We start from the raw sequence: 26,800 nt of genomic DNA on the forward strand, positions 1-26,800 counted from the left end.
ATGTGAAATACAATGGGAACATAGATAAGGGAGTAGTTCTATTAGGGAAGGTTAGAGAAGGCATCAAAGCAGAGATGACATGTGAGCTAGATCTGGAATAATGAGTTGGCATTTACTAGGAAAATATGATAGGGAGGGGGGTGCTAAGCAACAAGAGTGAACAAAGGTAGAGCAATATTCAAATAGGCAGCATGTTTGGCAAACATTATTCAGACTGTTGTAGCTAATATATATAGGAGGACTTGATGAGATTGGGATAATATGGTGAGTTAGATTATGGAAGGCCTCTGCCTACAGGAGAATTTTTAATATTTTACTATAGGCAGTAACTTACATTGAAGGTTTTTCAGCAGTTGAGTACCTTATAAGATTTGTATGGAAAGTTTCTTGGAACCAGGAGAGACTAGAGGCAGGAAGCTCCCACGGTAATAGCAGTATAGATTAGATATGATGAGATTCTGTATTAAAGCAATGGGAATGGTCAGAAAAGGTGGTTAGAGGTAGATTTCCAGGTTGAGTTGAGGGACTTAGGAAATGATAGAACATGGGGTATGAGAGAGATAAAATCAGAGCTGACTGAAGTTTCTGTTTGGGCAACTGAGTGATAATGCTGTTAATGAATTAAGTAAATTGTGAAAGAGAATATTTTTTCTGATATGTCACAAATGCAATTGCTGCAAACTCTGAGTGATACTATTATGGTAGGTAGTTGGAAATATTGGGCTGGGGATGTTGGGAAACATATTTTTGCAAGTCACTGTGATGGACGGTAGTTGGTGTTATTAGAAATGGAAGAGGTTGCCCAGGGACAGCATGTAGAGTGAGTGACAAGGGAAGAGGGTCACAGAAGGCACATTTTTCTGGATAATTAGCCATATCACAGGTTTATAGAGATACTGAGTTTCTAGAGATATGTATATTGTTTTTTCCAATCATAATCTGCCTTGCATGAGTTTCCAACTTTACGCTGATACTGAGTTTTCTTACAAACTGTTTTCAAAATATAAATGTCCTTATTGATTTTTAGATTGAGATTCTAATGTATTGCCAACTGACCAGCCGACAGAAGCTGCTATATCAGGCACTAAAGAACAAAATTTCCATTGAAGATTTATTGCAGTCTTCTATGGGCTCTACCCAGCAAGCACAGACAACCACCAGCAGCCTCATGAATCTGGTCATGCAGTTTAGGAAGGTAAGAGCTTAGGTCAGCTGCCTTGGAGTTGTCTTTATTATTAACCCACTTCGAGAAAAAGGCTCTATCTTGCCTTGATGCCAAATAAACAAAGGCAGTTAAAAAAGGATGAAAATGGGAAAGTATATATTCATAAAGGTAAACATGCAGGGTTTGGGATTCTTCCATCGTTTCATAGAGTGATGTCTGCACATGACAATATTGTCTTATCATTTCCTTTCCTGTTAGGTGTGTAATCACCCAGAGTTATTTGAACGACAAGAAACTTGGTCTCCATTTCATATTTCCCTAAAGCCATACCAGATTTCAAAGTTTATCTACCGTCATGGACAGATCAGGGTCTTCAACCATTCACGAGACAGGTGAGCAAATATTAATATCTGTTTGCTCTAAGAGTGTTTTTGTATAATTCGGGGTTTTGTGGCTTAGTAGATAAATTTAATTGAGAGTGAGTTCCACAACAACGAGGTGTTTAAGCAATGGGTGGACAACTATTTGTTGAGGGATCTTGTGATAGGATCTGTGCACTATCAAGAGTTTAACTGGCACTTCCAGTTGCCTTTCTGAGTGAGGAATGTGCACCTGTGTGCAAATATGTACTTGTACCAGGAGAGATCAGCAGATGTCTATGCCTCAGTACTGAAATTGCTTTGTGATGGTTTATTTCACACTTGGAATAGCACTTGTGGAAGAACTGATTGGATTTCAAATTAATCAAATTTATCTTCTTCCCAGAATCAGCAATCACAGATTTGGTAAAAGTGAAGTGATCGTTAATGGTAATATGCTAGAAACCATTTCCATTCAGAAAATGGCTGTGTATGTCCATTCTGCACCTCCGAGTGAGCGTGGCCCTGGCTTCTGGATTTTTTAACAAGCTCCTAAAGGATTCTTGTGCACACCTGCACTTGAGAACTATAGATTTAGAACGCTCCTTCTGTAGAGAAACAATATAAACAGTACTTTCGAAATAATCATCAACAACATCTAGCCTAATGTTACTGAAATTGAGACACATTTCTTGTGTTTAATTTTAAGAATTCTTTGTCTGTGATAGCTCCAGGCTAATACTTAACTAGATGGGCAGGGGGAAACAGACCAGAGTTGTAGTGCTTTTTGTTTAGTATAGTATATAGCAACTTGCAGTGCTAGAATTGTGCTTCTCTGAAATAAAATGAGACCACTTTGAACTTGTAATCTACTACCTTTATTAAGTACTTATTACTTTCTGACATATATGTTATGATTTTGTCTGGCAACAAACTTCTCAGAAGTAGAAACAGTTTCAAACCTTAAATGATTCTTTTAGTTTGGAACCTCCAGTTTAGTTAAGTTCCTGATATTTATATTTGGGTTTGGATTTATTTTATTTACTTTACAGGTGGTTAAGGGTTCTTCTTTCTCCATTTGCACCGGACTATATCCAGCAGTCTCTGTTTCACAGAAAAGGTAGGTGTTTTGATCTTTGAGAAGGAAAGTATGCCAAGGATTTATCAGGATGCTCTTTGTTTTGCTGAGTTGGAACTACTAGTGGCTTTGCCTGAATGCTAGGCCTTTATTTATAAAGTCTTGATAAGATTTAAGTAAATTAGTTGTCTTCATCTATAGATGCTAGGCTTTTTGGCTATAACAGGAAGCAATGAAAATTTTTTTTTGATTAATTGTTTTCCATTTTGATTGACCTTCCAACTTTATTTTATACCTGCCTCTTAAGAATTTCTTACACCCTTTGAATAGAGGTGTGATAGGGACAATGCAGGACTCTTGTTAGTGTGGGACTCTTAGGTCCCTCCTCCTTAGTTTAAGGAAAGGAAGCTGCTCAACTTTGAGCATTGTCCAAAGTATTAAGGCAGAGGTTCAGAATTTTTCACCTCTGTGTTTTCCTTTTTTTTTTTTCCTGGCACGATAAAAAGAGGAAGGCAGTTAGCCAAGGATCCAAAACCCCAGAGGTAACTGATGAGCCAACTCCACTCTGGCCCATATATGCCATATCTCATAGGTCTGCCTCTTCTACTTATGATTGTAGTACAAAAATATGACACGCTGTCTTATATCAAAGTGGCTGTATTGGAACCTTTAGAATAGTTTTTGATTCTTAAGTCAAAGTTCAGCAGTTCAGCAGGCTTTAGTTGAGTATTGCCTCTTGGTTTTCTATTGGGTTTAACTTTGTCCTTTGATATTCCAGGTGTTAATGAAGAAAGCTGTTTTTCTTTCCTTCGCTTTATTGATGTATCTCCAGCTGAAATGGCAAACCTCATGCTTCAGGGACTTTTGGCCAGGTGAGAAGTTTGCTCATTGTTTGATGAGAGAGCAGTTGGGAATAAACAGGGGCGAAGGTTGAATACTATGAAATTAAATATTTAATATTATATCATCTTACAGAGCCTCTCATTCTTTTTGTATTGTTAAGAATTAAAATTTTTATAAGGAAATCATACTTTTGATCCTTTAATAATTGCATGATGCTTCATGATATACCTTAAATAAAAACTATTTAGGCCCTTCTCCCAAATGCTACCAGAAGGTCTTCAATTCTTCTTAATTTCTAGGTAGACTACCTTGTTTTATTTGTTTCTACAGGGCAAATGATGACTGATGATTCCTTTAGTTAGAGTGATTGCAGCATATAGCCTGCCTTACGTATTCAGGGAAACTTAGTTCTCTTTTCTTATTCTTTGGAATAATGGCTTTTACTTAATTTATTACTTTGTATTTGTGTAAAAAATAGTGACCTCATTAGGAGAGGCTATCTCCTTAGTATGAGGATGTGTTTATGAGAGTTTTTGTGATAGAGTTGAATATTCCTTAATACTGAGAGGAGCTTTACAGAGGATTTTCGTTTTCATAGTAGCAAACCAATTCATGCCAAAGATAGAATTTATAGAACAAAAGTATGAAATTGCTTTATCTGAAAGTAGGAAAGAGCTGTGTCTAAAATGTTCAAGATTTACAAAAGAGACATGTTAATGAGAGACAAGGTTCCTCGCTGCTATGAACTACCCTCAGCCCTCCATGGAGCACTGAATAAGCATGTCTGCTGTGGTTTGTTTCAGATGGTTAGCTCTTTTCCTGTCTCTGAAAGCCTCCTACAGGCTCCATCAGCTGCGCTCCTGGGGAGAGCCAGAAGGGGAGAGCCAGCAGAAATATCTGAGAAACAAGGATTTCCTTCTTGGGGTTAATTTTCCACTCTCCTTTCCCAACCTTTCCAGCTGCCCTTTGTTAAAGGTAAGCAATTATTTCAGCATCAGTTATCTGTGTAGTACTCCCTTCCCTTTTCTTTGAATCAATAAAAGTAATAAAGTAAATGATGATCTGAGGGAGCCAAAAAGTTCCCAGAGGAGTGGGAGCAGTGTAGTGGTATAGCTTATTACATATCACTTAATAGACATTTTATGTGTGTGTGTGTGTGTGTGTGTGTGTATGTATATATATTTAATATATGTCTTGTATATAACTTTACTGTGAAGTACACAGATCTTAAGTGTACAACTCTTTGAATTTATACATGTGTATACACTTGTGTAACAACTGCCTAGATTAAGGTATAGAATATTTCCAGCACCCAGAAGTCTCCCTCATACTTCTTCCCATTTGAACCCTCTAGTTCAGAACAAACCAACAAATAAAGGTAATCACTGTTCTACTGCTATCATCCCAGATTATTTTACCCTGTTTTTGAACTTAATGTAAATGGAATGATCCAGTGTGTACTCTTTTGTGTCTGGCTCCTTTCCCTCAATTATTATGTCTGTAAGATTCATCAGTGTTGCACTGTAGCATTCTTTTTTAATGCTATGAAGTGTTCCATTGTCTGTTTCTAATCACAGTTTATTAATCTACTGTTTTATTTATTTATTTATTTATTTGGCTGCATCAGGTCTTAGTTGCGGCACGCAATTAAATGGGATTGCTGTAACATCACACATACGTATGTTTAGGTTTAGTTCCCACTGCCAAACGTTTTTCCAAAATGGTTTTTCAAAGTTAAACTCCCACCAGCAATGTGAGAGATTTATTGTTGTAAATCTTGCCTACCCCTGGTATTGTCAGCCCATTTTCTTTGAATTTGTGATTTTCAGTTGCATTTCCATGGAAAATAATGATGTTGAGCACTTTTTCATGTAATTGTTTGCCATTGTATAGTAGGTAAGGGGAAAAGGGATAGGAAATAAGTGATAGGTGATAGGTGCAGATTCAGATCATGTGAAGCCTCATAAGTTAATGCTGAGGATTTGGGTTTTATTCTGAATGAAATGGGTGTAACACTGGAGAGTTTTAAAAAGAGACTTCTATGTTTATATGTTATAGTTCTTCAACTAGATTAAAAGTTTAGAAGGTAGAACTTTTTCTTTGTATCCTCTAGAAAATTTAATGTGTCATCAGTCATACAGCTATTGAATGTAGGATGTTCTTTGGCTGCATCTGGTTATTTGCCCCCTGTATACTGAAGAACCCATATGATTTCCTTTTCTTCTGTTTTCCCAGTTGGTTTCTCAAGCATTGCTCCATATACTTTTTTGGACTCTGAAGATAAGATCGTTAATGCAGAAGGAGAATAGAATTGTGTTCCAGCCTGTTTGGAATAATATAGTCAGTTGTGGCAAGGTGACTTCCTACTAGTGAATACTGATATGTCTAATGAAGAGTTGCTTAACCTCTGTAGACCAATTTCCTTACATTTGGTACTCTATATTACTACAGTTAAAATTTTTTTACTAGTTTTATTTTTGGTACAGAGCGCACCATTCTCCCAGGGGTTTTTTATGCTCTATTATGTAGATACCTGCATCTTACTTAACACTGAAAGATATGCATCACTTATTTGTATTCTTCTGCTTTATGAAAATACAGTAGTGTGTTCAGAGTACCTGTTCAGTGAGGTCCTTATATCAGTTAATTTCCTGAGAAATTTAGATGTGGGCAATATACTTTATGTGAAACTGGTTTTTCCAAAGTTAGATTCACTTCCATGTCCTCTTTACTTTTATTTCGTGTTATAGATAGACCTTTGCTCTTGTAGTGGCTTAGAATGTACACCGAGTTACTGAGCCACAGGTAGCTGAAAGCTAATCATGTATGTGTAGAGGTGCTGTTCTGCTTTTGGTCTCACCATCCTTATCTCCAAAATACATATGTTGAAATACCAATGTATCTTGCCAGAGTTGGTTGATACATCTGTTCTAAGAAATATTTGCTTTCAACTAAGCAGAATAATCTTTACATGATATCTAGCCTTAAAGGTTAGACTGGGTTCTGAATGAAGAATCATTTTGTTGAAGCTCCATGTGTAACAATAAAAATATAATAAAGCCCATTATATCTGTGGCTTTTGAAGTCTGACCATGACTCACAAGAATATTTTACACCACCTATAGTTATGTAGACATATCAGATATTACATACATACATAAATATTACACATCCGTAAATTTTTAAGACAAAATATTCACAAAACAGTATTTACCCTCCTTCAGTGCACAGAGTTTTTTCCTTTTATTTGTTTTTCTTAATGTTAGTTGGAACCTACTAAAAAATGATTTCATGACCCTACTACTCACAGTTTGAAAAATACAGCATTCAGTGACTGCATGATATTAGAATAGCAAGGGGACTAGGTAAAGAAAGTCACCATATAGAAAGATTGTGGATCATTCTTTTTAATAGTAAGAAAGGAAAGAAACTGACATTTTGGGACTTAAGGAAGGGTCTCACTTTCTGAATATGAAAGAGACTACCAGAAGTCACTGAGAGAGCAATATGCACATTTCATTGCAGAGTTACCCTGACATGTAGTTAGTGATCAAGGTCCATCTCTGTCTTAGTATATTTTGGCATGTACCTGATATATCCCTCCTATTCAGGGATAATATAAATAAAGTTAAGTAATTTTGAAAGAACCCGATTCAAACTTGAGCAAAGTAGTTTATTATGAGAACTATCCCCCAAGAATGGCTTTGTTAGAATATGGCTATTACCACTATTGTACTGTTTCTCACACTGATTTCTCCAAACTAAGTCTTTCTTTCTCCCTCCCTCCCTTCCTCCCTTCCATTTCTGGCTGTGTTGGGTCTTTCTTGCTGCGCATGGTCTCTCTCTAGTTGCGGTGAGCGGGGGCTACTCTTCATTGCGGTGCACGGGTTTCTCATCGCGGTGGCTTCTCTTGTTGCGGAGCACGGGCTCTAGGCTTGTGGGCTTCAGTAGTTGTGGCATGCGGGCTCAGAAGTTGTGGCTCACGAGCTCTAGAACACAGGCTCAGTAGTTGTGGCACATGGGCTTAGCTGCTCCACGGCATGTGGGATCTTCCCGGACCAGGGCTCAAACCCGTGTCCCCTGCACTGGTAGGCTTATTCTTAACCACTGTGCCACCAGGGAAGTCCCGAACTGAGTTTTTCTTATTTAAGAAGTATTCTAGAGAATATTACATTGTCTGTTTTGCAAAGAAGGATAGAGAAGGAAATTTTGAACACCTAATCCTTTATAACAGATTGCCAAAATTCCTTTGTTACGAGTATAAAGTAAAAGCTAAAACTTAAGATGCATGATATTTTAGCCTACATACACACATCAGAAACACACTTCCAGATTTCATAGTCTGCTGTAATCCTGCCAGTTTACAGTTTTTCACAAAAATATGATTGACAAAAATGAGTCTTTTTTCAAAGGTAACTCTTCAAGTATGGACAGCAGTGGTGAGACTTAAATGTAATAATTATCTGTCTTACTGATGTTTGGATTTGTCAGTTGGATTTGGATACAAGGTCTTAGATTCTTTTTGTTTGTTGCTTTGTGTGGGATAAATTCATCATGTATGTGCTTTGTGCCTTTTCCTGACATGACTTGTTTGTTGTCATTGAAATCTACAAAAATACTTCTGGCATTATTAATACAATTTACAGATCCTCTGGAAGATTCCTTTGCTTATACAGGGACGCTAATACTGTGGAATCAGAGAGAAAATTTTTTATTTTCACAGAAAACAAAGTTAAAATTGTGCTTACTAGTTTTAGCAAATGTCCTGAGAATATGACTTGAGAGGTATTTGCTATCATTCATATGGTGAATTAGAACCACAGGAAGACCAAGAAAAGTCTTGAAAGATTAGAAAAGGACTGACCTATAAATGTGGGTCCATCTTTAAAGCTTGAGGGGGTAGGAAGAAAACTTGGAAATGATAACCAGTACCCTAATCATTTATTAGAGAGTTAAAATTTTTTTTCTAATGAAATTAATTAATAACCATTTGAATTCATGAGTCTAAGAAGCAGCTAAGTTGATTCTGAAAATATGACCGTTTGCTTTCCTTTAGTAGACAACAGGCCAAGGAGATTAGAGAGAAAGAAATAATAGGTATAATATATTAAAAAATGTAAGCCTTTTTCTTATTGCCTTGGCTATTCTTCTAGAGATATTAACATACATACAGGAGAGTGCACAAATCATAAGTGTACATACAGCTTGATAACTTCACAAAACACTGTCAGAACTGTACCTCAGAGGCCCCTTTGTGCCCACTTCCATTCATTGTTCCTCCTCAGTGTCCTCCCCACAAGAGTTACTGTAGGCAAATATTTGCGTGGCTTATAGTTTTTATTATTACAGGTAGTGCTGCTGTGAACATTACTGTACACACCTTTTAATGAAAATTCATATGTATTTTGTGGGGTATATATATCGAGTAGTCAAATTGCTGGGTGATAGGGTATGCGTATGGTCGTCTATAATAGGTTATGCCAGACAGTTTTCTAAAGCAGTTGTGCCCATTTTCATTCCCATTAACAGTGTATAAGAGGTTCTAGTTGCTCTATGTCCTTGCCAGAATGTGACATTGTTTTGTCTGTTCATTTTAGTCCTTCCATGTGGTAGTATCTCACTGTGGCTTTAAATTATATTTGCCTTATGAATATTGAGTACCTTTTCTAATGCTCATTGGCCATTTGGATAACCTCCTTTATGAAATGCTTATTTGAGACCCTTGCTTATTTTTCTGTTAGTCTGTCTGTATTTTTCGTGGTGTTTTGTAGTTCTTTATGTATTGCAGATGTCTTCTACTCTGTAGCTTACTTTATCACTCTAAATATTGTCTTCTGTTGAATCGTTAGCATTTTTTGTGTCCTGTTGAAGAAATCTTTGCCTTTACCAAGGTCATAAAGATAATTCTGTTTTTCTCCAAAGGTTGTTTTGATTTACCATTCAGATCTACAAGAAACTGGGTTTTCAGTCTGTGTTATGGGTTGTCATTTTTTTACTTACAGATATCCATGAAAAGACCATCCTTGTTGCACTGCAGCATCACTTTTGTCAAACAGGTGGCTGTATATGTGTGGGTCTGTTTCTAGACCCTGTTCTATTCCATTAGTCCATTTGTCTATCCTTGACCAGTACCACTTTATCTTAATAACTATAGCTTCATAATAAGGCTTGATAACTGGTAGCACAGGTCCTCTAGCTTTGTTTTTCTTCAGTATTGCCTTCACTGTTCTTGGCCTTTTGCATTTTCATGTAAATTTTGAATCAGCTTATCTATCTTAGTTTAAACTCTTCTCAGCAATGCCAGTAGCCCCATGTTTTTTGATTATGTCCCCCATTATTAAAACATTCTTTATCCATTTTGCCAATACCTATGCATTATTTCATTTAAAATGATACACAAATAATAGCATATTAATATTATTTACATTGTGAAGCTTGCATGTAATTTCTTTGGAGACCACTGATCTGGGCAGTACAAGAAGCCTAATTGAGTAAGGAATGTTAATAGAGGGGAGGACACACTATTTACTGGAGAAAGTACTTTTTTTTTCCATACACTCTTCTCTCTTTCTCTCCTGCTGTTTTCATTTGTTTGATCCCAAGGGCCAATGGGATTGAGTGAATGGGTCCATTGATTTGTATGTATATCAGAAGAGCTTATTGATTGAATGAATCTGCAGTGGGTGAATGTGATCTTGGCTTAAGGGTTGGGGTTTTTCTAATGTTCTTTCATAGTAGCCTACTGCCAGTGTCAGTCTACTCCCACAGAGAAAAAGCACATGTAATTAATGTTATTTACAAACCTGTCACGCATCAGTGCCTATTGTGGGCAAGGTGTGTTAAAAGTCATGGTCTCTTATTTTCTGGTTTGAAAACTCATTCATGCATATAGTAAAAAGACATGCACAAAGTTAAAAGGACTTTACAAATAAAAATGATTCAAGATCAGAGTTGAAAGAAAACATAATTAACTGCCAAAATAATGGTAGATGATTAGTGGTAAAGTTCAGGATGGGAGATCACTTCAGGTTAAAATGGACAAAAAACTCTTTTATAGAAATGGTATTGTTTAAGTTGAATCTTGAGTGGTAGGGACCTGGGTAGGAGGAAGGATATTCCAAGTTGAAGATTTGAGCCAAAACACAGAACAGTAATGAGAAAAAAGGCCAGAAAGGTAAGTCACCTTTTCTCCCAAGGAATCTTTGAATGCCATTCTATTGGGGTTTAGATACTAAACCAGGAGTTTCAGCCCTTCTTTGGCTCACCTTCTTCAATAGATGCTACAGTTGTAATCCTGGGGGAATAAAGTTTTGGTGGCTACTGTCAAGCCATGGGAAGGAATAATCGGGTAGTTGGTTTTAGGAAGGCTGTTAAATCATTCAGGTCATTACAGCACATCAGTGGGGATCTCTGCCATTGATACTTGATGACTAATCTCAAGAGTATGATAACAGGAAAGATTGGATGTGGGAATCCGTGTTAAGGAGGGTATTAAACTAAAGTTCCAAGTATCAGGTACAAAGGACCCAACAGAAATAGTTGTAACCAAAAGATGGTGAAGAAAGGGTGAATGGACTCTGATTGATTTGGATATGGATGAGCATTGGCAGTGAAGGAATAGCTTCCAAAACCCAGAGTTCAAGAGAGGATTCAGAGGGAGTGCTGAATTCTACATCAAGTTTAAAGTGAACACTTAGGGATGAGATTAGGAGCTCTTTGATGTTATGAGTGCAGATATAACAGAGAAGGCCCAGGTGCAGGTATTTACAAGGAGAAAGATTCTGTTTAGGAAATAGGTAATGAAGTGTGACAGTTAAAAAGAATAGGAAGACATTTCAGGAGGGACAGTTGGTTTTAACTAAAAGCTGAGTTTGTAAGAGAGAGGAGACTCAGATTTGAAGACAAAAAAGGAAGAAAAGGCAGCTAAGAGGGAAATTAAACATGCAAGAAGGATTGATACGGGATGCAAAAGTGGTTAACTACCCTTTTTTTTTTTTTAATATTTATTTATTTATTTATTTTTGGCTGTGTTGGGTCTTCGTTTCTGTGCGAGGGCTTTCTCTAGTTGTGGCAAGCGGGGGCCACTCTTCATCGCGGTGCGCGGGCCTCTCACTGTCACGGCCTCTCTTGTTGCAGAGCACAGGCTCCAGACGCGCAGGCTCAGCAGTTGTGGTTCACGGGCCCAGCTGCTCCACGGCATGTGGGATCTTCCCAGACCAGGGCTCGAGCCCGTGTCCCCTGCATTAGCAGGCAGATTCTCAACCACTGCGCCACCAGGGAAGCCCGGTTAACTACCCTTTTTGTATGGTAGAAAACCAGTGAATACAGGTAGAAACTCTATAATTAATAGAAGATACTTCTCTAATACATAGAATTTTTTACAATGTCCAGAAACACTGAAACCAAGCTTAACGTGAAAAAAAAAAGTGCTGTCAAACAGTTCTGTCATTTTTGGACTTCCCTGGCGGTCCAGTGGTTAAGACTCCACGCTTCCAGTGCAGGGGGCACAGGTTCAGTCCCTGGTCGGGGAACTAAGATCCCACATGCTGCGTGGCATGGCCAAAAAAACCCCCACAATTCTGTCATTTTTTTTCTTTCTTTTTTTTCTTCATTTCTTTTTTCCCCCCCAAGTGTGAGAACAGAATTTAGATGTTTGGACATAGTCCCTCTTGCCTTTGTGGTCGGGTTATTTTAGGCACCTTGCACTTACAAGGTTAAATAAATGTTTACTGAATGACTTAGTAAGTCTTGGTGCATTGTTATTAGTGTTGTTTTTCCCTTTGGAACTTTGTGTTTCATTATCTGAGGGAATGTCCTCCACCCTAAAATTAGAGGTATAGTCTTCCTCTGTATTTAAAATAGAATTTTGTGAAGAGTTCTAACTTTTCCTTGGAGGTTGGGAAATATGGGTGGCATTGCTAATTTGTTTGATCATGCATTGAGTTTATTGCACACTAGTTATTTTTGCCCTGCATTTGACCTGAGAACTAGAGGCATTTCTTGGGAGTGAGAAATATACCAGCAGAAAGAAGCTAATTTTTAGACATCTTCAAAAAGGGTGTCAATTGTGGATATTAGCCCCTGTAGTAGTTATCTATACCTATATAACAAATTACCCCCAAATCTAGCAGCTTAAAACAATGAACATTTTTAATATCTCATAGTTTATGTTGGTTAAGAACTCGCGAGCAGCTTAGGTAGGTGGTTCCGACTCAGAAAATCTTATGAAGTTGCAGTCAGGATATCAGCTAGGGTTGCAGTTCCCTGAAAGATTGACTGGAGCCATAGTTTCTGCTTCCAGGTTAGCTCACTTATATGCCTGGTTAGTTGGTGCTGGCTGTTGGCTGGAGGACTCTGTTCCTCGATGTGTGGACTTTTCCATGGGGCTGCTTCAGTGTCCTCATGGCATGGCAGCTGGCTTCCCCCAGAGTGAGTGATTCAAGAGACAGAGCAAGGAGGAGCCTCAATGCCTTTTGTATTAGTTACTTCATTACCACGTTTGTTTTGGTATTCCCTGTTCTGAGATTTTGGCTTAGGCGACAGATGGGTTCTGACTGTGACACTATGAAAGTTCTTAAATTGGAAGGGATGCTGGTATCACCTCTCCTTGTTCTCCATGTTACCTGTCTGTTCACAGTTTTATTAGCTACTGCAAATGCAGTATAATACGTGCCATTCATCTTCAACCGGAATTCATTGCTCATAAGCCCTAACTCCTTATGAGCAAATTTTTTTTCATAGCAAGCTCTGTTTTTTTCTGTATCTTGCATTTTCATTTGATATGCCAACTTAGTTCTGATTGTGTAACTTTGATTATTTGTAAACATAATGCTGAAGAGATGCTGTTTCTCCAAATCCTTGTTTTGCTTTCTTTTGTGATACTGTGAAGTAGAGTAGCCTTGTTTAATATGCAAAGTAAACACAAATTTATGTTTCAGTGTTTTGATGGGAGAACATGAATCCAGCTTCCATGTTCAAGATCAGTCTTAAAAGTAAAGTTGGGGATTATTCTCAAGCAGACAAACCTGAGAGAAGAGACAAGGGGAAATGCTAAAATTGGAAGCGAGTGCCAGGATTCTTTCTCTTGTACTATTCAAAAATAATTTTGAATAAAATTCCTTTGGAGCTACCTACTTTGAATTAATTTTTCCATATTCGCCTTTATCCTCTTATTGCAGAAAACCCTTCATTCTGTTCTCTTCTGTGCCTTCATTTGTTTTATAAAAAGTAGTAGGTATTGTTCCAGCAGTCTGTCTCCTAAATACAGCTTCCTATCATCAGATCAACGTGAAGGCTTTGTTCTTATTCCTCTGAGGAGATAGTTAATGAATGTTGACTTACCTACATGTTGTCATCTTGTTCTTGGTAAGCTATCTTAAATCACATACTACCTGAGTTATATTCAGCGGTCTAACCCAATCCTCTCATCTTCCTTGCCACCCATGGACGTGAATGAATCTGAACAGTGAGAAGCTCTTCCCCCCACTGAGTGTGCCTGTAAAACTCTTCTTCTTACCCTGCAGTGAATATTAAATTTGAATTCTGTGTTACAGAGTTCAGGGAAGTACCATTCTCATAATGCTGGCTTTGGGATGGTACAAAAACATCAAGGAACTAGGAACTAGGCTAAGGACATGGATCAGATGACACTTAGGGTATTTTGAACGAAGTTTAGGGCCTTTTAAAATCTCTTACTTGACGTGAATGCTTTTCTGATATTTCCTTTTCTTGTAATGCTTGTAAAACAAAAGCCAGCATGATTCTGTGTTGTCCTCTTAACCTCATTGTTCTCTACCCTGCTTTACTGGTGATGAGTTCAAGAAGGAATAGCATTTAGTTAAAAAATTTTATGAATTCATTCTCACACACCTCCCTCCCCACTGTAGGCTCTGACCAGAGCTCCTTTCTTGTACAGTTTTACGAGGGTTAGAGTGCAAGTCTCACACATATGAAATTTTTTTCTTTTTAATCTTATTTTGCTTAGAAGAATAAAGACAAAAACCAGAATCTGTAGGAAATACACCATTTAGCCATCTTTTGGGGAGGCAGAACAGATTTTATACTGTATCCAGTTAAATACTATGTTAAAAATGATAATTGGCGGAAACAGTACCAGCATTAATTTCATTTCCTGTCCCAGTCTTAGTGAAACTGTTGTCATGGTTATGGTCTGCTTAGGCATTATATGTGTGGAAAGCTTTATATGCTGTACAACTCTAGTGAGCCAACTAACTCATAGAAATTGAGGGCATTTCAGATTTTGCAATTTAAAATATACAGGACTTCCCTGGTGGTCCAGTGGTTAGGACTCTGCGCTCCCAGTGCAGGGGTCCCAGGTTCGATCCCTGGTCAGGGAACTAGATCCTGCATGCCTCAACTAAAAAGGATCCTGCAGGCCGTAACTAAGACATGGCACAGTCAAAAAAAAAAAAAGATATAAAAATATATATACAAAAGAATCTAAACATAAAGAGTTATTTTGAAAAGAGTGGTGTGTGTTTTAAGTTTTAAACACTATATTAAATGCTTAGAGAGCTTAGAATGGCTATTGATGAAGAATCCCCCAAACAGGAAGTTTCCAAAAACTCTTCCACTAGAGGTTAATTTGCAACTGCAGTATCTATATCATCATTTCCTGAGATCATGAGAGCTGCCAGTACCCTTTGTGGAAAGCTCTGGGAAGCCATTGTTTTCAGAGTTTTTCTGTATTTTATTTCCCCGTTTTTGTTTTTTTTTTAATTTATTTATTTATTTATTTTTGGCTGTGTTGGGTCTTCATTTCCGTGCAAGGGCTTTCTCTAGTTGCGGCGAGCGGGGGCCACTCATCATCACGGTGCATGGGCCTCTCACTGTCGCGGCCTCTCTTGTTGCGGAGCATAAGCTCCAGACGCGCAGGCTCAGTAATTGTGGCTCACGGGCCTAGTTGCTCCGCGACATGTGGGATCTTCCCAGACCAGGGCTCAAACCCGTGTCCCCTGCATTGGCAGGCAGATTCTCAACCACTGCGCCACCAGGGAAGCCCCTATTTCCCCCTTTTTGTTTGGTCACTTAGAATATCTGTGAAAATAGAATCCATGCAATCTTAGCAATTGATCTATAAACATTACACCCTTTCATTTTAAGTGAGACCTTTTCTCTATATCTGAGTTTGATGTGTTCTTTAAGAGAAAAAACAGAAAATTAATTTCTAAGTAATGAAGACCTAACGTTAGCATACGTATTCTTTTTAATTTTAAATAAGACATGGAAAGCAAAGAACGGCCCCTTGTTGAGTGGACAAGTATGTATCTGAGGGGAAAACATCTGTGTGTTCTCTGTGCTCCACTGTGGCAGGTAGTGTACAGCTGAGGGGCCTATCATACTGCCCTGTTATTTTTCACTTGAGACTTTTGCATGGTGCCAAAAGATTCTACAAAAGCCTTCCTTCGCTGCTGTGTGTATATTGCAGTACTGGCAGCAAGACACAGTTGCCACTGCCTGCAGGGTAGTAAGATAACTCAAGAACATGAGGAAGGGACAACAGAAGAGCAAAAACTGTGACCACATTATTACCAAGTCACATCTCTCATTGTGTGACATTGTTTCTTTTTTTTCTAATTTGTTTTAGACCAAAGTAGACTAAAGAAGTAATGAACCTTCTTTTCTGCACCGCGCCCCCCCCCCTCCCCCCGGCCCCCTGCATCCTACACAGCGATGCCTGAGGTGTCCTTTGTGTTCTTCTCTATTAAGCATTAAAATTTTCTGTATATAGCAGTACCTAGCAGTTCATGTCATTATGTGAAGGGAATGTGGATAGTATGGTACCAAGGACCACCTGTGCCAAGGAAGATTTGATGGAACCAATGTTAAGAGAAAATGATCTAGAAAAGTATAGATTGAGTGAAGTATACTGAGGGTAGTCAGGGTTTCTCTAAAGCTAAGCCTTGTGTATGTTGAGCATGTTGAGCTAGTGAATCATTTTTTAAATCTGGAATCAGCTACAAATCACCTTGATTTAGTGACTGCCAATGAGAAGCCTGTCTTAACCTAGCTGATATAAGACAAGTGAACATGTTCTAACTTAGGAATGACCACCCCGGAAGTAAAATTATCATTAGACTTTTTCCAGAGAGGTATCACAAGCAAAATATTGTGTTAAAAAGACTCCCTATCGTGATTGTTGTATCCCTTATTAATAACTACAATGTTGAAGAGAAAATTATTGAAGGAATTGGTCATTCTTTCAGCTCTTATCTGTTGGATTTTGCCATTTAAGAATACTGAAAATGAGGTTGACTTTAAGAGATCCCTCCCTGAGGCATTGTTTAGATACTGCTCTTTAGAAGTCAGTAAAGAATTCAAAAGTCTCTAGGCCAGCCACTGCTGTTATCTCAGCCACCTGGGTGGCAGTGGACACCCCACCTAGCAGCCCTGAACTACGACAGATACGAGCAGCGGTTGCTAGGCTTGTGTCATCTCTTCACCCCCAGGAGGGGCAAGAAGAGCTATCACTAATAATCAGAAGTGAACTTTCAGAAAACAAGAAAATTGGCTACATTTTGTTTTTTTTTTTTTTTACTTTCATCTGTGTATCAGCAATAGGATTTTTTTAGTAATGATCCTAGCTCGTCAGTATTGGAAGAACAGGGTGACACCTGGTCTATTAATCTTCATAATGATCCTCACACTAGGCATTCAGATGATAATGGAGATAAACATGTAGAGAGGTGGTTAAATCTCAGTGCAGATGCTACCCAACATAAAGATGAGAACACAGATATTGTTGAAAAATGATATCAGAAGATTAATGTTCTTTTCTGGTTAATGATGGGACCTAAACATCTAGAGAAAAGTGTCAAACATATCAAAGCTACATGAGTCCAGCATTGTACTAAAGTGTTGTAAAGACTTCCATACAGTGTGATTAGAAATCACTGAAGACATCCCAACTCTGCGGGAAACATTTAAAGCCTTTCAGTTTTTTCATGCCCATTATTTAGAAGGTGCTGATTGCTTCATGAAAGCAGATTATGGTACACCTGTCCTACTAGACAGCTTGAGATGGCTTCTTTCAAACTGTGGTCCTGAAGAACCCATGTACTTCAGGAGGAAATATATACTAAACAAGCTTTGAAGAGATTTGGTACTGGACACTTCCGGTATTGGAGTTATAACTGTTATTCTCCTGCAGAGGGTCCTGGTTACTGTTCATCTTGCAGTTTTTTGTATTATCTTCATTCATATGATTATTTAGGTTACCAACCTGCCTTGAGAAACCAGTAAGACAAATAAGTGAAATAATCGAGAATGAAGATCCAAAGATAAAATGTCTGATATTGAACTGAAGAAAGAACTGCACCTGCAATATATTGATACAACACTGTAATCCCACTGACAAATTCTTTGTATGTGAACATTCCATACTTAAAAATCTTTCATGTGAATGGCTGCAAACTGAAGCTTTAACATGAGCTTTAAGTCTGTTAAAATGAATTGATACAGTAATGTATTTAATTTTTTAAATGGTAGTTAGGTTAGAGGAACTAAAGAGATATTGTTTCCTGTTCCTGACCACTTTTATTGATGTCTCCAAATAAATAGAACTTCCAACCTTGCTAGAACTATACTGCACTGTTAGTACACACATGAAATACTAAACAGATCTGCCTAAAAGAAAAATTTAGGAGGAAATATTATTGGTCATCTTTTTAAACTCAAGACAAATGGGTTTGTATCCACGGTTTAACAAATGAACCAAACTTCCCCTGACATACACAAAATGTTGTTTTGTCTAATGAAAATTTTGCTGTAACTATTTATAATAAACAGAATCTCTTCCAGAAAAAGGCAGAATTAGAGATGACATTTACCTAAGGTACATTAATAAAAGCACAGTTTGAAATTAGAATGAACTTTGACTATATGTGACATTTTTTCTATTTTGCTTACAATAAATAATTGTCAATAGCACTAATCTGCATTTTTGTTTTGTAGTCTCTGGTTTTCAGCAGCCACTGTAAAGCAGTGAGTGGCTACTCAGACCAGGTCATCCATCAGCGGAGATCAGCTACCTCCTCGCTTCGTTGCTGCCTGCTCACTGAGCTGCCATCTTTCTTGTGTGTGGCCAGTCCACGAGTAAGTGCCACAGGAGGGAAGAGATAAAATAGATGGTGTTTGAAGAAATAAACCAGTTTTCAAGGCATCCATTTCTTAACCAGAACTGTTTTAAGCTATTTGGACCTTGAGAAACATATAAATGCTCGTTATTTAGAAAGGGCATCCGCGGTCCTGGCTTTCCCAAGACAGCACTCCTCACTTTGAATTGTGTTGGTTTGAGAATAGTTGTATGGTAGATAGACGTGACTTCTTTCCCTGATGTTGCTTCCATGTAGTTCCTCTCATTTAGCCTGGGGCTCTAAACTACCATGGGAGCAAGCCATCTGTTACGAGGTAGATTATCACCCAATAGCAGAGACAGGAACAGTGGAATATTTGAATAGAAGAGGGAGCCATTTGTCACCTGTGTTGAGGTTTTTGAGGGTTTTTCAGAGTAGGGGGCCCGATTGGGAGGGAGATTTGATCTGGCCTTATCGCCTCAGTACAGTCTCCAAATAACAAAGGGAAACATAACACTCCAGCATCAAGAAACTTCTTAGCTGGTATTCTCTCGCTTTCTTCAGCAGCTCTGCCTGGACTGTGGTTCACAAGTATGTTCCCTCTGAAAAGTGACTATTGGGCCATATCCACCAGTCAGTGGTAGTAGTCTTGTTTGCAGATTGGGAGTAGTTTCTATTGTGGTTTCAACTTTGGACAGCTATTAGATCTTTCCTGATACCCTGTTTATCAAAACAGGGCACTGTGGTGATTGCCGACAGTGTCGCTGCAAAGGCTCCCCTTGGCACGCTGCGGCTGTTTACTTCGCTTACATCTTCCACTCTTTCATGTCTTTCTGATCAGAGCCAGACAGAAACTCTCTTACAAACATGAAGCAGTACATGAAGGGAGAGAGGATAAGATGTGGCCAGACTGCAATTAGAGCAAAAATGAGTTTGTCTTCCCAGCTTGTTTCCATTTGCTCTAAGGGCAACTTTCAATTAGCCAGGAGACTCTAAGAGGTTGACTTTTCTTACCCTTCTGTGTTTTTATCTTGTTTTCTTCACTCATCCTAGCAAGTCTACTGTTTTCACAGTTCCATTCAAAGAAGGTGAAGACTTTTAAATCTTCTTTGTGATGATATTTCTCTACCATTATTTATATCAGCTTACATCCTTACTTTATTAAGTTATCAAAGGTCAGAATCTGGCAGAGGGTCCAAAGAAAGATGATGAATGGAAATGAGATGACAGTAGAGTCCCATTGATTCCTGCCTGTGTAGATTTCTCTGCTGGTCCTGTGCTACACAAACTTGATTCTCTTACCACTATCAACTTTGTTTGATTTATATTGATTCTCCAGAAAGTATTTGGGTTTTGTAGGTACCCAGTTCTTCCAAAGCATTCTTGGTCTTTGAAGCTTAAGTTGATCTAGGGAAAAGCACTTTTTCCAGAAAACATCTAAAGCCAAGTGCTTGCATAGAAAGCAGCCTTCAGGCTTCATAGTTGTATGGTTGTTTCCTTTTTACTCTCCTAATCTGTTATGTACATGGAGAGGCCTATAAGAGGAAGCCTAGATTTTTGAGAGAGGGATGTCAAGACATTTTTTACTTCTCATATTCCCCGTGTTTTATGGAGCCAGTAAAAAGTGAACTGCCCTGGACTGTAACTGCATTTATGGACATAAAAATTCTTCATTGATACCACTCAGAGCTCTATAGCCAACCACTCTGGAGAATAACCCCACTCTCTGACATACTTACATATACAGACCCCCACTGTACTACTTAAGTATTGTTTCTGAGGAGCCTGAAGTCTAAACTATCATGCCTGGTACTGATGTTTCCCTAAAAAACAATAGTAACTTGAAGAAGACTGTTAGCCTAAAGGTGTGGTGGCAGGCAGGAAGCAGGAGGAAGCTTTTCTCATCTGGCTGAGGGGCTCCTCCCCAGCACCCTTTCCTGTTCAGCCCCTCTCCCCACGTTTGTCTCTAGAGTTTCTTCACGTAGCATGTGCTAAATCTGAAATGGGAGTAATCACCCCATAGTTAGGACAGGAAGAAGAGTTTTAAAACATATCTGAATGTTTTATACACACACAAGATCTGTAGGTCAGGCCGGGGGTGTGAATAAGGCAACATTTTATGAGGTATTTTAATGATCATATGTTGATTTCTAACCCATCTGTGGTGGAGAGAAACTGATTTCCTTTGACGCCTCAACCCTGGCATTGAGTTAAGACAAATTAATTTCCATGGCACATGCTGTGAAAACTTTAGGGTCAATTCAGGAAGAACTGTGTCACTAAGGAAGGAATTATCATTAGCTTAAGAAATCATTCTGCAGGGTTAATAAACTAAGAGCCTGGGAATTCATCACACCAAGAAACTGAAGAGCTTGGAGCGGTCACGCTTCCTAGAGCTAGAGCAGGAATATACGTGTCCTCAGGAAGGACGCTCTGAATGCTTCAGGAGGCAGCCCCTGAAGATACTATAGTTTAGGAAGTTAATGAAGCAAGAAACAGGGGTTTGCTCATGTGGGACTAAAGGGAGTATGCATTTCCATTTGTGGGGAGGCAAGAATGGGTATGTCATGCTTCATCTCCCCCTGCTTCTGAGCAATCAGGAAGACCACTTGGGGTTAGCAGAATGCGTGGAGGCTGTTTAGGATAGAGCTGACTTAGAAAGCACAATTTAAGTAGAAATGGACTTGTTTGCCTCCTTTTGGACCTCATGAGTTCACTGCTTACGTACTTACAACATGACACTGTATGATTCTGTATATATCTTGATCCAGGGCTCCTGCCAAATAAGCTTATCAAAACATTAAAAAATATTTCACTAAGAGCTGAGCCTTGCAAACCTCCTAGTTTTTAATCCTGGACTTGGAACGCTATCAGCAAAATGAAATTGGAAAATAGGTGAAAGTTTATAACTGGAAAAAGTTGTTTTGTATTTAAACTATAAGAGTGTCTTGGGGGCTTCCCTGGTGGCGCAGTGGTTGAGAATCTGCCTGCCAATGCAGGGGACACGGGTTTGAGCCCTGGTCTGGGAAGATCCCACATGCCGCGGAGCAACTAGGCCCGTGAGCCACAATTGCTGAGCCTGCGCGTCTGGAACCTGTGCTCCGCAACAGGAGAGGCCGCGATGGTGAGAGGCCCGCGCACCGCGGTGAAGAGTGGCCCCCACTTGCCGCGACTAGAGAAAGCCCTCGCACAGAAACGAAGACCCAACACAGCCATAAATAAATAAATAAAATTAAAAAAAAAAAAGTTAGCTGCAGGGAGGTGACATAACTATGGTTGTTAAGAATAAAACATTAAAAAAAAAAAAAAGTGTCTAGAAATGACACTCTTTCCTGTGTCACTGTTCTCCCCCTATTCCTTCATGATTTTCTAGCTTTTGATTTTTCAACTCGAGAATATGGGCCCAAAGTTTTTATATATAATTCCAGTATATATTCTGCTTTTCTTAAAAAAAAGAAAAGAAAAATCAAAGTAAGGGGTAGGGGGGAGGGAGGGAAGGATTGAGAGTTTGGGATTAGCAGATGCAAACTATTTTACATATAGGATGGATAAACAACAAGGTCCTACTGTATAGCATAGGGAACTATATTCAATATCCTGTGATAAACCGTAATGGAAAAGAATATATATATGTAAAACTGAGTTACTTTGCTATGCAGCAGAAATTAACACAACAATAGTAGATCAACTATACTCCAATAAGATTTAAAAAAAAAAAAGCAGTTATCTTTGAGTGTAAAATTGGTCAATATGAGTCTCTAATTAGAAAAGATTAAGTATGCTTACTCATCCAAGAGTGTGCTTGCTGTTTGAACTATATAGAACTGGTCATGCTTCTGTGGTTCAGACCACTGCTTCTCAAACCATTTTTGTGGAAGTATAGCCACTATTGATTGTCACATTCTGAAACTCATATCCTAGGTGGCAGATGTCTGCTCTGGTTTAGTATCTACTGGGCTACTGCCAGGACAAGCCATGGCGGGAGAGACCTAATTTTTTTTTTTTTTTTTTTTGGCATATGGAAATTTATTGCTGTCCTGCTTTCATCATCAAAACTTATGATCTTGGTCTTTCCTTCTTGCCTTTGTATAAGGCCAAAAGGGAGACATTGGCTACTTTGACGACCTTAAGAGCGGACTCCAGGAATGTCACCAAGAGCATGACCTTTGCGACCAAATCCAGCAACCAGAACTTAATCATTTTCCTAAATGATGAATAAAATTCAAACAACCATCATTGGGTACAAAGGCTGTGATTTTTTTGCCATTCTTGATGAGCTTAACCCTGACACACTTCCTGATGGCAGAATTTGGCTGTTTGGCTTCAACCCCTACTTTTTCAAGCACAATTCACTTGGCATGAGAAGCACCTCCAAAAGGGCTGGCCTTCAGGGCTGTGCCCAAATGGGCTTTCTTGTACTGTTTATCACGCCACTTCTGGTCTCGTTGGTGGCTATGGAGCTTCCTGGCAGTACGAAGACTGCGACACTGGCCCATCCTGCCAGCGCCATGGGCCTGAGTGAAAGACAAAACTTATTTATTTTCATTTTTATTTATTTAATTTATCCTGGTTGCACCAGGTCTTACTTGGGGTATGTGTGCTCCTTAGTTGTACCACGCATGTGGGATCTAGTTCCCTGACCAGGGATCGAACCCGAGTCCCCTGCATTGGAGGGTGATTCTTAACCACTGCACCACCAGGGAAGTCGTGACCCAATTTTTAATCACCTGCTTTGTGTTTCGGTCTTTATTTGCCTGTGCTCAGCTTTCGGTGGGAAAGATGAATAACTTGGAAGCAAGAGAACAAACTCCTTTTGGAGTGGGTAAATGTGGTATGAGATTACCAAAACCTATTCCTAGTACTAAGTAAGGTGATTTAATGTGTGAGCTTTTCTGGGTTTTGGAGCGCCAGGGGCCCAGCTTGCTGTGACCCACTGTAGTTTTGCATCTGGACCATAGATGGCACTGCTCCCTAGCAAAATGAATTTAGCTTCATCTGTAAGCCAGAGTAGTGTAGTCTTTGGTTATTGGTAAATGGTGCTCTTTCTCCAGTTTTGGTATCCTCCAGTTTCCAGCAGAGGTACCTGCAGCCCCACAGTCAGCTAGCTGATTGTTTATGTACCCCAAGGCAGTATTTCTCAAGGCTTGGCCTGAGATGCTGGGGTGCCTGTTAAAAACCGAGAACTAGTGACTCCTACCTTAGGCCTGGATCAAAATCTGCACATTAGATAAGCTCCTAAGAAGGTTCTTATGCCCACCAAAACTTGACAACCATTGCCCTAAATATTGATGGGCATGAAAATAGAAAAGTTAGTAGCAAGGTAGATTTTCCTAAATGTCTAACTGCCAATAAATAATAGAAGGAATAGGACTACCTAACTACGTACAGCCAGTACTTTATGTTCTGATCTTTCCCATACCTCTGCCCTTGCTCCTTATATCCACATTCTTCCTATCTCCTGGTCTAGCTCCATTGAGCAATTCACTGCTAATAATGGGACCTTAGCATTTTTATCAACCTGGCCTTACAGGTAATCACAACCTCCAAATTTTAACAAAAGGTAACCTCAGACTCCTTATCAGATGATTTCACAGACATCTGAATGCATAGCTGCTTATTAGAGTGGGAATAGACCCAGGTCATTAAAGAAGGATAAAACCTGTGTTTCTAAATTGGCAGGAGCCTTCTGTTCCTTTGGGGGGCAGCATTTGAATGTGAGATAAGAATTTGTGCAAAGCCTCTGCCCTAGCCAGGAAATGAATTCACTACTCTCTGGCAATTGCTTTCTCTAATCCCTACCCCATAATGCTCCCCGCAGCTTATGGCCTGAAAGAAAGATTCTCTTATCTTCCATTAGGTTTGTCAGTCAATAACCTGGTCAGGGAAGAGGAAAAAGAAATGTTGACAAACTTGGGAGCTTTGCCACAGAAGCCTTAAAGATAGCTTCAGATGCACCAGGAGGATACTCTTTAGTTCTTTAATAATGACTATCTCCAGCTCCCTTTATGGCCTCACCATCCTGTGTATGGCTAATAGAACTTTGCCAAAAGCACTGTCTGGCAATGAAGGGAGATGACAAAGTGATCAGATACATATATATATATATGTATATATATATATTTGTGATAGAATTATTCCTGACTGGTATAAACTGGTATCCCAGTTTATCTGCAAACTCCAGCACTCTCTGGATCTTTAGTTTGTTGAAAATTCATGTTATGGAGGTTGGCTTTTTACCTGGGGAAGCTCACTAAGTCAGTTATTAAGGACAGGTTAGTTTGTCAGAGCAGGGAAGTTAAAACCGCTAGTCTAAGAATTATCCACATTAGTCTGATTTCAGAGTCAAAGTTCCCAAAAGGCTTAGTGGGTGTGGAAAATGTGAAAGAGCCATCTCATGTGAATCTTTCACTGCAGGTCACCGCAGTGCCATTGGATTCTTACTGCAATGACAGAAGTGCAGAATATGAGCGGCGAGTGCTGAAGGAAGGAGGGAGTCTGGCAGCCAAGCAGTGTTTGTTGAATGGGGCCCCTGAACTGGCGGCAGACTGGCTAAATCGACGGTCCCAGTTCTTTCCAGAACCAGCTGGAGGACTGTGGAGCATTAGGCCTCAGAATGGCTGGTCTTTCATCAGGATTCCAGGTGAGTCCTCCTTTCTCTTGGCATATGTTCCCAGCTTTGGCAAGGGAAGAACCAGGAAAATACTCCATGTGGTGGTTTCAGATATTCAGAATTCAAAGTTCTTGAGGTTTCTATTTCCTCTTTTACCGTTAGTGATTGTAGGTAAGAATGCTTAAGTAATTCGTGACTTGAGTGGAAATAGAAATGTTTTTTTTAGATTTCTGCCTAAATGCTGTCCTGTGACAAGCTTACAGCTGAGAGAGGAATACCACTCTTAGCAGTGGGGGCGGGGGGTGTAGGGAAATAAACTTGGTAGGAAAGGCTTCAGGTCGAGTGAGTACAGTCGTCTTGTGCCATTGCCAGTGGAATGAATGAGAATGTCGTCACTCACAGAAAGCCTAGTTTAAGTAGCATAAACAGTGTCCTGCACGAAGCACTAGAGATCTGAATGATAACCAGAAGAAAAACAGTGTTTTGTGCCAAAATGCTAGCGGATTCCCAGACCTACTAGAGTCAAGGTCGAGGGTTGAAAGGAAACTAGGTTTTCATTTTTGCTTTAGTGAGACTACTTTTAAGGAAACCGAACACAGGGTTCATAGGCTTATGTTCCTTGCTTACACCTGCAGGCACACTGGAGTGATAGCTTAAAGCTACCATGTTCGTTTCAGTTGTCCAAATTCTCTGATGCTTTGATTATATTCATCTTACTGGCACATAAAGGAAGTAAACTAGAGTTAAGTGTTCAAAAGAGAGGCTCTGCTATTTCTAAGAGATAACTGGGTTCTAGGCTTTAAGGCCTGGCTTTTCCATTTAATGTTAACTTTGTCAAGTGTCGAGGGACTTTGGGTCAACCTGTTAGTTGCTTTGGGGGTGCTTTGAACTGGAAGATACCGTTTTGTGTACAAGAGCAATATGTATGTGGCCTCATATCTGACTTAAAACAGATGAAAGCAGTGGGTGAAGGTATATTGTTAGAAAATAAGGGGAAAGCCCAGCTGTAAAGCAGGCCTGAATAGTAGTAGGAATAGAGGAATAGAAGCCAGCAGGTTTGGAAACCACAGAGTCCCTGGCAGAAGATGAGCACAGGTGTTAAAAGAAGCAAGATAACACCTTATTTCTTCTTTCTCCCTTTTTCATTTTGACTCCTAAGTTCCCAGTACAGAAGGAGAAGGCTTATTGCTGGCGCTGTGGGAATCTCTTGTGGCTTTTCCTGTTCTTTGAAAGAAAAATGGACCTTGTTTAAATAGCAGGAAGTGTCTGAGTTCTTTTTGCATCGATAAAAAGCACCAGCCTCACTGGCTGTTTACTGTGAGAACCAACCAGCTCCTCACTGACCCCATTGTGCTCGGTAGACTGGCTGGGCAGGGCAGTGGGGGTTGGAGGGGTCACTGGAACCTGTATTTTATCTCTTTTTCCTCTATACTTTTACATTTTCTGTTTCCCTGGGAAGGGTTGGTTTTATTATATTCCTTGAGAGACTGACCAAAATCTTCTGGATTTCACACCTTGAATGTCTCTCTGTGTTTCACCAAGAGAAGTGTGTACAATCCCTTCAAAAGTCTCCTCTCCTTGGAAAAAGGAGATATTATTTTATCTGTTACCCTAATTTTACTGCCATTGGATACATTCATTTTGTCGGTG

At 39.3% G+C, this 26,800-nt stretch overlaps 1 protein-coding gene and 1 pseudogene across 5 annotated transcripts in view; one reads left to right on the plus strand and one right to left on the minus strand.

Annotated features, from left to right (window-relative positions):
- INO80 (INO80 complex ATPase subunit) overlaps window positions 1-26,800 on the plus strand; it is a 129,772-nt gene that overhangs the window by 63,828 nt on the left and 39,144 nt on the right. For all 5 annotated transcript variants that reach the window (XM_036842975.1, XM_036842977.1, XM_036842978.1 and 2 more), the window contains 7 exons: window positions 1,028-1,195; window positions 1,424-1,557; window positions 2,577-2,644; window positions 3,381-3,474; window positions 4,249-4,420; window positions 18,419-18,559; window positions 24,955-25,180. In XM_036842975.1, coding sequence (XP_036698870.1) covers window positions 1,028-1,195; window positions 1,424-1,557; window positions 2,577-2,644; window positions 3,381-3,474; window positions 4,249-4,420; window positions 18,419-18,559; window positions 24,955-25,180 — 1,003 coding nt within the window. The remainder of the gene's footprint in view (window positions 1-1,027; window positions 1,196-1,423; window positions 1,558-2,576; window positions 2,645-3,380; window positions 3,475-4,248; window positions 4,421-18,418; window positions 18,560-24,954; window positions 25,181-26,800) is intronic.
- LOC118890308 lies at window positions 22,482-23,036 on the minus strand (annotated as a pseudogene).

Source organism: Balaenoptera musculus, chromosome 2 (assembly GCF_009873245.2).
Source record: "Balaenoptera musculus isolate JJ_BM4_2016_0621 chromosome 2, mBalMus1.pri.v3, whole genome shotgun sequence".
NCBI lineage: Eukaryota > Metazoa > Chordata > Mammalia > Artiodactyla > Balaenopteridae > Balaenoptera > Balaenoptera musculus.